Genomic DNA, 12,731 nt, shown 5'->3' with positions numbered 1-12,731 from the left:
TAAATGAAGAGGATGCTCCAAGAAACTGCAGAAGACATCGGTAGCTGGCAACAAATCGACCAGCAAAGTCACCCCTCACCAGCTCAGTTCTGGAAGAACAGATCCCATTAAAAACACTGGCGTTATCGCAAATGTACTTTCTCCCCTCTCTCTCGCTAAAATACATATATATTCTCCGTAAAATTGGGTATGGTTTATAAAGCATTTTCTATTTTTAATATTCTTTCAGTAGTTAGCAAATAATTGTTGCTCACATTGATCGCTTTGCAGATTTGTATCTGTATAAAAATAAGTTTACTCGTCCCCTCCAACTTCTCTTCCCCCCCCCCCACCACCACAACAAAAAACCAAATAAACAAACATCAACCAATTATAAAATCTTTAACTATTATTTTTTTATTTTCTTGTCATCAAATTAAGGCTTCGTTGCTCTTGTTTTCTATGTAAATAGAGTGCTTATTTCCTCTAGTGAAGCTGCAAGGTATTGTTCGGTGGATATGCTAGCCAGCCCATCCAACATTTCATGCATTTCTGTTCATCATCATCATTACTCCTTGTTACATGCATTTCTGTTGGCTACAATAATTTTAAACTAACTTTAAGATATTTCTTTCTTCACTAGCTTCTGAAACCGGCAGGACAAGCAAATTTCTGAGTGACTCTACAGCATATTTATATTTGATATCAATTCAAATTGGACGATGAGGATTAAAACTTCTTGAGAATTCAATTTTCACTTTAAAAAGCCTTGCTGCGTATGTGCTCGCAAGATACATTAATTCAGTTCTCAGTGAAGAAAAGAAAGCTAAGTCTAAGGAGAAGCAGAGTTGGTGGATGAGGAAAGGGCTTATCGGGGTGGACCCCTAGAATGGATGGAACCTCATCACATCCTCACCTTTTTCTCTACTTTCCAGAAGTTCCGCATTTATGAATAGGTTAAAACAGCTCTAAAACAAAAGTTGGTTTTTTTTTTCTCAGTTTGATTGTTGACCCTTTCTCGGTCTCCTGTCCTTTATAGGGACATTGAGTGATGCTAGATGCTGGTGGTTTCTTTTTCTCTGCTATATTGTAATAGGAAAGTGAATGACGACTTTAAGGCAGTGATCACTTTCTAATGATTATAATAATTTGATATCCTTTACAGTCTGAAATCATTGTACCAGAAGGGAAATGAAATCGGTTAAAAGCAGATTGGCCAAAAATTTTAGGCCTTCCGTGCCACTGCTAGTTAAAAGAGGTCGGGTAGAATCCTTGGAAATGATTTCACTGATCCATATTCTTCTTGCCATACAGCTTTCACTTGCTGTCTCGGCAAATTTTTGGAAAACATGGTGAATGCCCTCCTCACATGGCAGATTTCATCTCAAGGTCTCATTTCCGACTTTACCATAGCACTCTGGACCACCTGCTTTGCTTTGAAACTTTCAAACGAGATGCATTTGTAGGCAAAGTGCATGTCTTAGAGGTCGATTTTTTATTTTGGAAAAGGAGTAAAACACTTTCTGTAATCAAGGAACTTGCTTCCGAGGTCGAATGAAACTCTTTTAATTAGAAACTTTCTATCACACTACCTCTTCCAAGTTCGTGTGATGTCTGTTTTTTTCTGTTCTCAGAAACCGTAAATGGTCGTCCCCCAGGCAACAGACTCTCACCTACTCATTTCAACAGCAAGTTAACTCGATCTTTAAGTCTGTCCGAATTTCTGAAGCCAAAGAGTATGTTGTAGATGGTTTAGCTCTCAGCATCCGAGGCAAGTCCATGCGCCATCTCCAGATTAAATTAATGGTGTGCAGAAGTGGGTTACAGCAAATAGCTTCAAATTTTCTCCCACAAAATTAGTAAATATTCATTCATGTTTCCAGACTCGTCTATCTTTAGACGTGCACTGAAAACTCACCTCTTCCGCAAACGTTACTCCTAACAACCTTTCCCATAATGCTAGTCTTTTGTCACACCCTTCCTTTTGTAATATCATGTTACTCTCAACTCTTTTTCGTGTTATTAGGTTCCTCGTTGCTTTTTTCTGTATTTGATTTTATTCTTCGTTTAGTATAATTGCTTATTCTTTTATAGTTCATATGTTATTTGTTTGTTTTCTCTCTCGCTCTCTCTCTCTCTCGCTCTCGCTCTCTCTCTCTCTCTCAGGATGGTTTTCAGCGTTCAAGAAGGTAGAGGACAAGCATTCTTAATCTCTGATAAGTTATTCCATGACCTGTAGTGTACCAACAACGGACCCTGAAAGGTAGTACGACTGTCATTAAACCTTTGGAGAACCTGTAGTAGTTTTGTGTCAGTGGTTATCTCGTTTATTGCAACTAAAAATCTAGCCATTCGTGCAGTCATTGATAGACTCGTGTGTTGAGTTGATGGTGTTGTGGCTGGTCTACTTCTTCCCCTTTTGTACCAGGGCAGCCTTCTCGTCTTTAAAGAATAAATAAAATGAACAACAGTAGTCGACGCATGTTATTACATTGCCTGTCTTAAATGATTGATGTGCTTGATGTTTCGTGCGTTAATTAAAGTTTATTTTATCGCACCCTGAACAATGCTCTTGCTATTCATTTTTATTTATTTATAAAAATTCTTATTTTTATACATTTTTATTTTTATTTTTGTTTAATGTAACTCTACGGCCGCCCCATTATCCTGTGTACGTGGGGATGTCACAATTATATTTTTATCATTAAATACTTGTATCAAGGCTTACGTTCGCGCTTGCCACAATGTGGGCACAGTTTGGAAATAAATGGTTCCTCCTCTCTAAACAAACTATTCATTAACCTGCAGAGAAGAAGTGTTTACTTTGTTCTTCAATCATACTGACAAGAACCGTACATAAACCGGAAATATCATAGACGAATATTTTCGGCAAATATTTTGTACACCCAGCTACAAAACGATCCATAGCCGGAAGATTATTATTGTGTGTCCCCCCAAGTCCCAACCAGAAAGTCATCATTAACAGGCATCCGAGCATGGTGGAATTTCCCTCCTTCTCCCTCTCCATTCCATTCTTCCCGAATTTTGTATTCTGACCGGCTGCTTTCATATATTTCCCAAGAGAAAGCCAATGGAAAGTCATTTCTTTGCTAGACAGGCGCATGTGTGGGTGTGTCCACCCTGTCTGCTACGTGCTGGGTGGCTACAGGAGAGCACAGTCCAACACGTGCATCATGCAGCCTGGGTCTCCTCTCACATCGATCTTGTGTTTTGATAACGTGAGCGCAGGAAGTACGTTAGCATCTTCCCCTGTCTTTTACAACAGAAGAGTGATAATACCATAATTGCAGATTACATGAATTAACGAAACACACCAAAGCTTCAGAGTCTAGTAAATCTCTCCAGCAAGCAGCACTTTAACAGGTATGGCCAGCCTTACTTTTTATGCTTGACTAATGTGATGTTTTTCATAGCAATATGTCTCACATTAAACAACTAAAAAAATAGTGATTTTTTTTTAAGTTTCATGACCACATACTTGTAGGCTCTCATATCATTGTCATCATAGATATAATTGCCCTTGTGGATGAATATAGTTGTATTGAATTGAATTGAATTGAATTGAATTCTTGTTGCCATATGTAAGACAGCATTAACGGAGAGCTTTTCCTAAAGCCGGTTCCATAATCAAGTAGTAAATTTTTTTGAAAAAATAAACAATACATTATTAGTAGTGTTTATGACAGAAATAATATGATTTCGTTCCCCTTGCGCTTATAAACGTGACCTCAGATTTTTCCTCTCTCCTTCCTTGATTGTCTGATCTCCTACACCTTATGATACTCGGATCCTGGTAGATTGGACACAGCTCTTCTTCGTTGTTTCGGCTGTTTTCTAAACAAAAAAAGTTGGTTTTTTGGTGACTAATTTTTCCTGTTTGTTTATTTCAGAAGCTGTCCCATTTATCGTCCACGGAGAGGTCTAAAGCCTTCATGCACAATACTAGCAAGGAGACTGAAATGGAGATGCCAAACAGCACGAACAGAAACGCCAACGGGTCTTTTCAGACTACCTATGATGTACCAACTGGGTTAATTTGTCTTCTGGCGTTTTTATATGGCATTGTCAGCCTGTTAGCTGTCTTAGGAAACGGTCTTGTAATTGTCATAATTGTTCGAAACCAGCGCATGCACACAGTGACAAACATTTTTATCGCCAACCTCGCAGTTGCAGACGTCATCATCGGAATGTTTTCCATTCCGTTCCAGTTTCAAGCCGCACTCTTGCAACGGTGGGTGTTGGCTAACTTCATGTGCTCTCTGGCTCCAATGGTTCAAGTCATATCAGTCAATGTCAGCATCTTTACACTAACCATCATCGCTGTTGATCGCTATATCGCCGTCATACATCCTTTCCGTGCTGGCTGCTCACAAAGATGGGCTGCAGTCATCATAACTGCTACCTGGATCCTGGCTGTCGGTCTGGCTCTGCCATATGCACTTTTCTTTTGGGTGGACTATTTAGATGAGGTCGATGGCGAAGTAAAGCCGTGGTGCAGCCTGCATGATCCACCTGCTTTGTTCATGTTCTTCGTTTATTACAGCTGCGTGCAAGTAGCAGTACAGTATCTCTTTCCTTTAGTCGTCATTTCCTTCTGCTACAGTCGCATTGCTTGGCATATATGGGGCTCTCATCGGCCTGGTACTAACCTAAACACGAAAGATGCACGTGGCCGCAACAGAAGAAAGGTAAGAAACTGTACTTCTAGACTTTAAAACATTTGGCTTCTTGAGTTCAGAGCGTCAGTGAACTTTTTCATTGTAGACTTATCAGCAAATTGTCCAATGGAGAGTCTCTTCCAGGTTACATCAGTTATGATTGACCATACTTTAATATGGTATGACCTATTAATTGTATGACCTATTAATTAGTCTTACCAGATTCAGGTATTTGCATTTCAAACTTTCACTCATTAGCATCTCAGATAATTTTCAATTGCAGAAAAAAGCTCTTCCTGAGTCGTACTAGTTATACACAGATTCTCTTAGGCGGCAGAGACAATTCAAATATATTTCTTCAATTTCTACACCTGAAACCTTTTGTTTATTATCTATTTTCAAAACTGGCATTTCGCCAGTTGCCAGTTTGATGATCGAAAACACATATCGTTATTTCCCTTGAAAGTTTAATAATAAAATAAGTTGAATGACAATGTATTTCACTGTAAAATACGAACTATATTATAACCTGATTAGGGGAGATGTGTCTGCTGGCATTTTGACTTTTTTACTCTCTCAGCATGCAATTACTACTATCACAGTAAAACGCTGTGTGTGTGTAAAAAAGTTCAAGAATGCTATATTTCAGATGATACAACCTTGTCTAGCTTAATTATTCCATAAAAGATTGCAATATCCCCAGAAAATGGTAAATAAATGGTAAAACTGCCTGTTTTTAAGTTTAAACTAGGATAAGAGAAAATTTATTCAAGCTTTATTTTTGAGTAAATGGTATGTGCGAATTGCTATTTGCATATAATGTCAATTTCTCCATACCTCTCAAGTGGGGATGAACAAAATTTCCAATGTAAATATGGGAAGGGTGCCAGGCCGTATTGGAGAACAGTTGCCTAGCGACAGGTTAGGTGTGCCCCGACTTCTCTTCCGCGGCCTCCTCCTTTTTTCGTGGTTTTTTTTTTTTTTTTTATAAATTTGACTTGTAGCTACTCCTTAGCAGACGATCAAACACCTACTCGCGCAGTGATATCAAAGAAAATAGTCCCACTATACACATCTCTTGGCAAGCTGTAATTATTTGAACCTAAAAGTTTTGCGTGTTTCTCTACTGTTAAATTTAATTTTGTAGCATGCACAGACCATTGGTTCTCGCTGAGAGTTCGGTTCTGTCCTTAGAACACCTCGATTCTTGACGCGAGGTCCTATCTTGCTACACCGGCGAATCAGAAATCTCCCTAGTCTATGTGGTATTCCAGGGATGCCCAACCTACGGCCCGCGAGCCATATCCGGCCCGCGAGGTGGTGCCGCCCGCCCGCGAAGCTTCTGCCCACAGTACAGGAAATCGGCATGTTAGTAATAAAAAAAAAACCTAAAAAAAAAACCCCGAAAAAAAGGGAAGAAGTATTTATCCCTACGTAGGGACGTCTCTCAATCTTTCGATGGATTTCATTCTTGAGGGTCTTGCTCTTCCTTGGGAAAAATTAGTGGGAGTGACTACTGATGGTGCCAGAAGTGTGGTTGGATGCCACAGCGGACTGGCATCAAGGGTTATTAGAAAAGTCGTCGAATCTAATGGAACTGAGCCTCTGCGGCTTCTATGCATTATTCACCAACAAAATCTCTGTGGCAAGATGTTGAACCATGTGATGCATCATACAATTGCATGACTTCCGAAGACCGTAGCTGCTGATGTAAATACATTTAGAAAAAGACATCCAACAGAAATCCAATAGCTTCCAGAACATTTAAGTCGCGAAACGCAACAGTTGTCTCGGGGTCGTCCAAGAATACGGCAACAATCTATTAGTGTCAAAGGTCTTTATGGGAGGGAGGAGGTGTTTGTTTAATCCAAGCTTTTATTTATCCTATGACGCTGACAAATGCAGTTAAACTAAGAACATATCAAGTGCGCTGTGCAGTCACACTCCATAGTTTCCAGCCTACTGCTGTCTTACTATAGGCTTAAATTTATAATTTGTTTCCCCAAACTGAAACTTCCCCTTACCTTTTTGTGAGTAGTTCACTTTGTATGGCTATTTGGTAGGTGCAAAGCGATTTTCTCGTAACACAGTCTTATGTTTCAGGTAGTGAAGATGATGATCATCGTCGTGAGCCTCTTCGTTCTTTGCTGGCTTCCGCTCCAGACATACAATCTCCTTTCTGTCGTCAGTGAGCGCATAAATCAGTGGGTGAATCTCTCAATCTCTCCTTCTCGGTCTGATTATTGCTTCTCTTCATCTTTGTTTCCCGTCTTATGTCCGTTTTTTGAGTTTTTCTGTATATTCAGATATTAATGCCTGTCTTGCAGTCTAACTTTATTACTGTTAGTCTTTTCATCCTGTATAAATTGAATATTTTATGGCTCTTAGAAATCATCAAAGATTTTGTGACGACCCTGTCCATTATTTTAGGGGTTTTCCCCAAAGGATTACTCAGAAGAAAGTATCAGCGTATACTGATTTTATTTTGTTTTAAAGTGTTTTTATCGGATGTTTCATTCGAGTCGTCGAATAATACGAATCATGCCTTGCGTAGTCAAGCTGGGCTCATCTGATAGACAACGAAATGCTGAATGGTTTGAACTAAAAAAATCACATATCTGACGCTGCATGTGCATGGAGGCCGCCATGTTGTCGAGCAAGGTCTTCCACACACTTCAGGCGCGTGTTCACTCTTAACATACATATTCCTACAATCTGACGAATTGGAGAATATTGGTGTGAAAAAAAATATTAGCACAGAGTTTCAATGTGGCAATAGAATTCCGTACGATAATCGTTGTTGAAGTTCGGCCCACGATCTCTTTGTGATTGATAAAAATATTATTGCAAAACTGGGGTACGAGACACTAGTCCTACCCATTCTGTAAACCATAGACCAAAATACGACATGTTGTGACACAATTTATTTCCAATCCAAGATTATAAAGCGAAATACTTCAGAAGTCGGCATCATTTCCCTTATCATTTTTTTAACTGCAGTCAATATCCCAAACATCAGTGTGTTAAATGTGGGATATGCTCCTAGTGACGAGTATAAAATCACTCAAAACACGTATATTAATATAGAAGAGGTGCTTTTAGAATGTCCTAAAAAAAACTACGCACCACATTTATTTTAATTAGCTCTAACTGCATTCATTTGAGAGTGTTTTCACTTAACAACACCTGAAAATTGCGAAAAATAATAAACCGAAAAAGCAACTGTACTGGTGAACCAATCCTTCCACCGCAGAGACCCATAGGTAGTGTGAACACAGATTATGCAGCCTCTTGTTATGCCAGCTTTACCCGCCATAGCTCCAGGTTCCATTCAATAAGATGTCAACGCCATCCCCTATCGATGTCTCGAGCTGACTGAATTCTTGCAGCAAGGGCACATCATGTTTACCTGACCTGGCTCCCCGTTGAGCATGTCTGGGACAGCATTGGACACCACGTTTAAGTCAACCATTTTGTTTCTTGCCATTTTGGCGCTTTTATCGAGTGTTTGAATCTTCAATCCACCCAGAGTGTGGATGTGCTTATGTGTTTGGCGGGGAACTTACCCATCTGTGTACATCATCGTCTTTGTGTGGTAGATATTGTTTGTTATTATCATTTTTTATTCTCCCATTGTACTGGATCTTCATGGTAATGCAGACTGCAAATAAACGTTCAAATTAAAAATCTTAAATAAATTCCCCGAGACCAAGTGCGCCAGGGCGCCGAGTTTTCACTATCTCTTAACTGCTAAATATCATATTTTCATTTGAATTATTATGACTGGTCGTCTTATAAAATTTGTCTTGTACATGTATTGAGTACAGTTTTGATTTTTGTTTCAGTTATAAATACATCAACATCATCTGGTTTTGCAGCAACTGGCTTGCAATGAGTAATTCTTGCTACAACCCTTTTATCTACGGTATATTAAATGTAAGTTTTAAAATTTAAAGGTTTTAAATATTTGTGTCGTATGCTTTTTGATAAAATGTATAAATGTTGACCATGTGTTCCGTTCACACTGACGTCGTGTCGAGAAATATCTCCGGTGTTCTTTTTTCCTACTTAACTTCGTACATTCACAGACAAGCATAAGACAAGGGTTGCCATTGAAGGACCATTAATTCAACATCCTTCCTCTAATATCTAATCAACAACTATGTATAACAAAAATTAATCAATTTATTTACATAAAATTTACGGTCAATAATTTTTGTGAAAAAAATCAATTACATAATATTTCCATATCTTGATTTTTTTCAACGTATGTAGAACAACCCCCCCCCCCCAATTAGATGAAATATTATAGCTTCCTTATATCGACAAATTACTAGTGAGACTACAAAAAATGTAAACAAAAGTCGAACGGAACTTTGTTGAATTGTAATGTCTTGATGACCATTTGAGGATATACGGAGTTTCAGATACTGTCTGCCAATTTATTCTTAGTACAAAAGATGTATTTTGTTCCTCGTGGTAATCTATGCATCAAACCTTGTTCTGAAGACTAGTGGAGTCAGGACAGAAGACTATGACCTAGTTTGTTTTGTTTTTGTTTTTTTGAATGATTCAACTAACCTTCCTGTATAGCAAGTAAAACAGAACGTAGAAGAGCACCTTCCTTTAATGTGTTTTTAAAGATGGTTCATATTAATCTTTAAATTTTTAATTTGTCTAAAACATCTTTATACGTGAGACCTTGAGACCTTCAGGTTGTTTTACCTTTTGCCTCTTCTAATACACTTTTTGTTGATTTGCAAAGAACGTTGTCGCTATTGTTCTGTGCTTGCTGTTGATATGGTGGCAAAAAAAAACAACAACAAAAAAAAAAAAAAAAAAAAAAAACTGGAACGGATGCCAGCCAGACGGCTACTAACAAGACGAGGGATCCTGGCCTCGTATGCAGGAAGCCCCGATTGAATTATCGTCACAATAGGACTTTAGATTCTGAGAATGCTTCTTTCAGTAATCCATTAATTAATTAGGTTTGCTGTTGAGTGTTAGGCCGTCAAAACGAGTATTAAGGGGCTCAGAAGTGAGCCTTTACAATTTGCAATATTTCGCACGTAGGTTTTGCATTTTAAAGTGCATGTTGCACATTTAATCAGTCAGATCCAGAGAATAGCTTACGTATAAAATTCTTTCTACAAAACTAATGTTGCTACGAATATATTGTAAATTAAGAGTTCTTGCTTATTGTACACTATTTTTGCAGGCCAAGTTTCAGCGCGAGTTTCGTAGTCTTTTCGGTGTTTTCCCATGTAAGTGTCTATCCAAGACATCGAAAGACCTGACGTCCGACTTCATGTCTAACGATACTCAACAACATCAACTGATGCGCCGTGCCAGCCACTACCGTCAGGGAGCTCTGCGGCACAACTTTAACAAGAAAGAAAGAGACATCATTTTTGGAACATTGCATGTTACAGAAACTTTAGAAGTTTAATTTAAATATTTTCAATGTCGTTTGAACATACTCGTCAGTTTTGAATGGATACTATTATTACATAATGGCTACTATTCGCTAAAGGCTGGGTTGCATGACCATTCTCTAAATCAATGGTTCTTAAAGTGTGGTCCGCGGACCACTAGTGGTCCCCAGGCATAAGTCAGGTGGTCCGCGGCTGACAGTCGTCATATGTCAGCAAAGTGATGTTTAAAGTGATGCATTCCTCGCTTTAACATTTAATTACAAAGAACGAGGTACGTAGTTTTATGTCAACTTATTACTATACTACTGTCACAAAAGGACATTTAGTTTTGAATTGTAATGAAACATATTTTACAGTCGTCGAAAGCAGTTCAATTTTGGAACTAATCTCGTTTGAAAGAAAACAATTCTAAAAAAGCATTTTAATAGCGGAAAAACCATGATCTAAAACATTGTACGTAAACAAGTTATCTGTGTTACTTTTGCTATCTTTGTGTTGATGTGGCAGGTGACTGACTGCCCTTAGTTGTTCCAAGTCCCTGATGGTTTCGGAGCCTTTTGAATTTTCATTTTACTATAGTTTAATCATGTTGCCGGTTTGTGGAGTTATTTCCAATTGAAATAAAAATGTAGTGTACCATTAGTAACGTCGTTTACTTGGTTATGAGTGCATACTACTGGAAAAAACGTACACTTCTGCATGTTCTAAAACTTCAAACCGCTTTGCTTGATTGCCTTTATAATCAAACTCTTCAGTTGTAACTTGCTGTAAACTTTACAAGTAGTTTAAAATCCTGAAACCTTTAGAATCATTTTCGAATTTGGCTGTACATCAGCAGGAAGTGTTTTCTTCAGGTTTTACAGGCTACCACTCCATGTCTTTCATTTCTGTATTCATAATCAGACCAATTATCAGATTCTGCATTCTTAAAAGTATTAATACACTTCTCCATTTATTTAGCATTTCCCTTAATGAATTTATTAAATGTAAAGAGTCTCATTTATGCCAGTGTCTATCAATTGAATTGTCTGATTTAATCCAGATATGGCCTCTTCATTATTCCTACTATATATAAGGGCATTTTATTATTCCAGACAAAATTCTATTTCTTTTGAGTTACTGGGATTTACCTGTCAGACTAAGTTTTTCTGTTGTTAAAAAAAATTTTGTATAATATATATAATATTTGTTATCGCTTTAAATATAAAGACATATGGTTAGATTAGTCTGTGTTTGACAGTTAATGATGCAATGGAAGTGTGACGAGGGGAGAAGAGATAGACTTAATAGCCAGAGGGGTGCACACCCACTCACCTGATTTCACACTTCCTCACAGATAATTCCTTCCACTCGCATGTGCAAACAACAACTGAGAGCACAGTCATGAAGAACTATTTAAATGGATATTATTAAACAAAAACAACGGTTAGCATGTCATCAAACAGTTATACACAGAACGTAGAGTGGTAAATATTAAAAGTTAACAGTTGGACACAGGGTCCATTCCTGAGCAAGTACGAAAGCACTTCACCAACACACCAAATGCATCACAAAGCCATTTTATAGGCATCATTAAACACTAACCAAGAAGATAACAGAGTAAATGCACAAAGACTTGGAAGTGCACCTCTAAATCTCAGTACAAGACATGAAGCCTACAAGATTCAGACCTGCAAGAGAATGTGCATATGAAATGGAATTATACTTTGTACACATGAAACTTAAATCACATTACAGTTTAAAAAAATTAATTTAATAATTAATTATTAATAATTAATTATGTTAAATTAACATAATTCTAATTTTAATTTTTGCATAGGATATTTCAATACCTTAGTTTCATATAATTACTGTAAGTTGGGAGAATAAACTTTTTTTAAAAATAAATACTGTTTCTAAATGAGTGCATCAACATAACTGATGTGATGATGTATGCTTATAAGCTGTGAAGAAATTTTAAGTGAAGACATATAAGTTTTTTCACTTTAATCATATCATCTTAGTTCGAACAAAACCATTTAGTATAAATATATTATATATCTGGAGTACTTTTGTCCCTGGGTGAAATTAATGCCAAGTATGGAACAACAATAGATATAGTTACATACATGGGCTGTGCAAAAATAATTTAAAAATTTGTTCAGTCAATGGGCACTACAATTAGGAACAACACTGCGCAAGAAACATCAAAAACTATTAAACTAATTAATTCTATAAAGAAAGGTTCCAAATATTATTACGAAATATTGACAGAAAATACAATCAGGCCCAAATGTGAAAAGTGGGAAAATAAAATAGGGGCTCAATTACCCTGGAAAATAATATTTTCCAAGGTTCAAGGAATAAAAGATATTAAACTGAGATGGTTTCAGTGCAGAATTATCCACAGAATTCTAGGTACAAACTCCCTGGCAGAATATATGGGGATAGAAGTTAATAATAAATGTACTTTCTGTGGCAACGAAAGGGAGACAATTGAACATCTATTTTGGCGCTGTAAGGCAACCAAACTATTTTGGACAAGCCTAGAAAAGGCAATAGGGGAAAATTGCTCTAAAAATAATAAATTAGCACTTAACGAATCTGTAATACTATTTGGATATGAAGCAAACTGTCCAATAGATAAGACATTAGAGAA

General features: G+C 37.4%; 1 protein-coding gene across 1 annotated transcript; it reads left to right on the top strand.

Moving 5' to 3' along the window:
* Positions 1–3,194: 3,194 nt before the first annotated feature.
* On the top strand, positions 3,195–10,256 carry LOC112575432 (neuromedin-K receptor-like). Its single transcript, XM_025257302.1, has 5 exons — positions 3,195–3,363; positions 3,891–4,688; positions 6,762–6,862; positions 8,504–8,594; positions 9,877–10,256. The coding sequence occupies exons 2-5, from the start codon at positions 3,933–3,935 to the stop codon at positions 10,105–10,107; spliced, it is 1,179 nt and encodes a 392-aa protein (XP_025113087.1). The 5' UTR covers positions 3,195–3,363; positions 3,891–3,932; the 3' UTR covers positions 10,108–10,256.
* The last annotated feature ends 2,475 nt before the right edge of the window (positions 10,257–12,731 follow it).

This window comes from Pomacea canaliculata, linkage group LG11 (genome assembly GCF_003073045.1).
Source record: "Pomacea canaliculata isolate SZHN2017 linkage group LG11, ASM307304v1, whole genome shotgun sequence".
NCBI lineage: Eukaryota > Metazoa > Mollusca > Gastropoda > Architaenioglossa > Ampullariidae > Pomacea > Pomacea canaliculata.
This window is presented reverse-complemented; position numbering and strand designations above follow the sequence as displayed.

Bases quoted from the DNA above. Each gene is read 5' to 3' on its own strand.
- LOC112575432 (XM_025257302.1), top strand. From the start codon at position 3,933: ATGCACAATACTAGCAAGGAGACTGAAATGGAGATGCCAAACAGCACG. The intron at 4,689-6,761 runs GTAAGAAACTGT...CTTATGTTTCAG, and splicing joins GTGGCCGCAACAGAAGAAAG to GTAGTGAAGATGATGATCAT. The intron at 8,595-9,876 runs GTAAGTTTTAAA...CTATTTTTGCAG, and splicing joins TTATCTACGGTATATTAAAT to GCCAAGTTTCAGCGCGAGTT.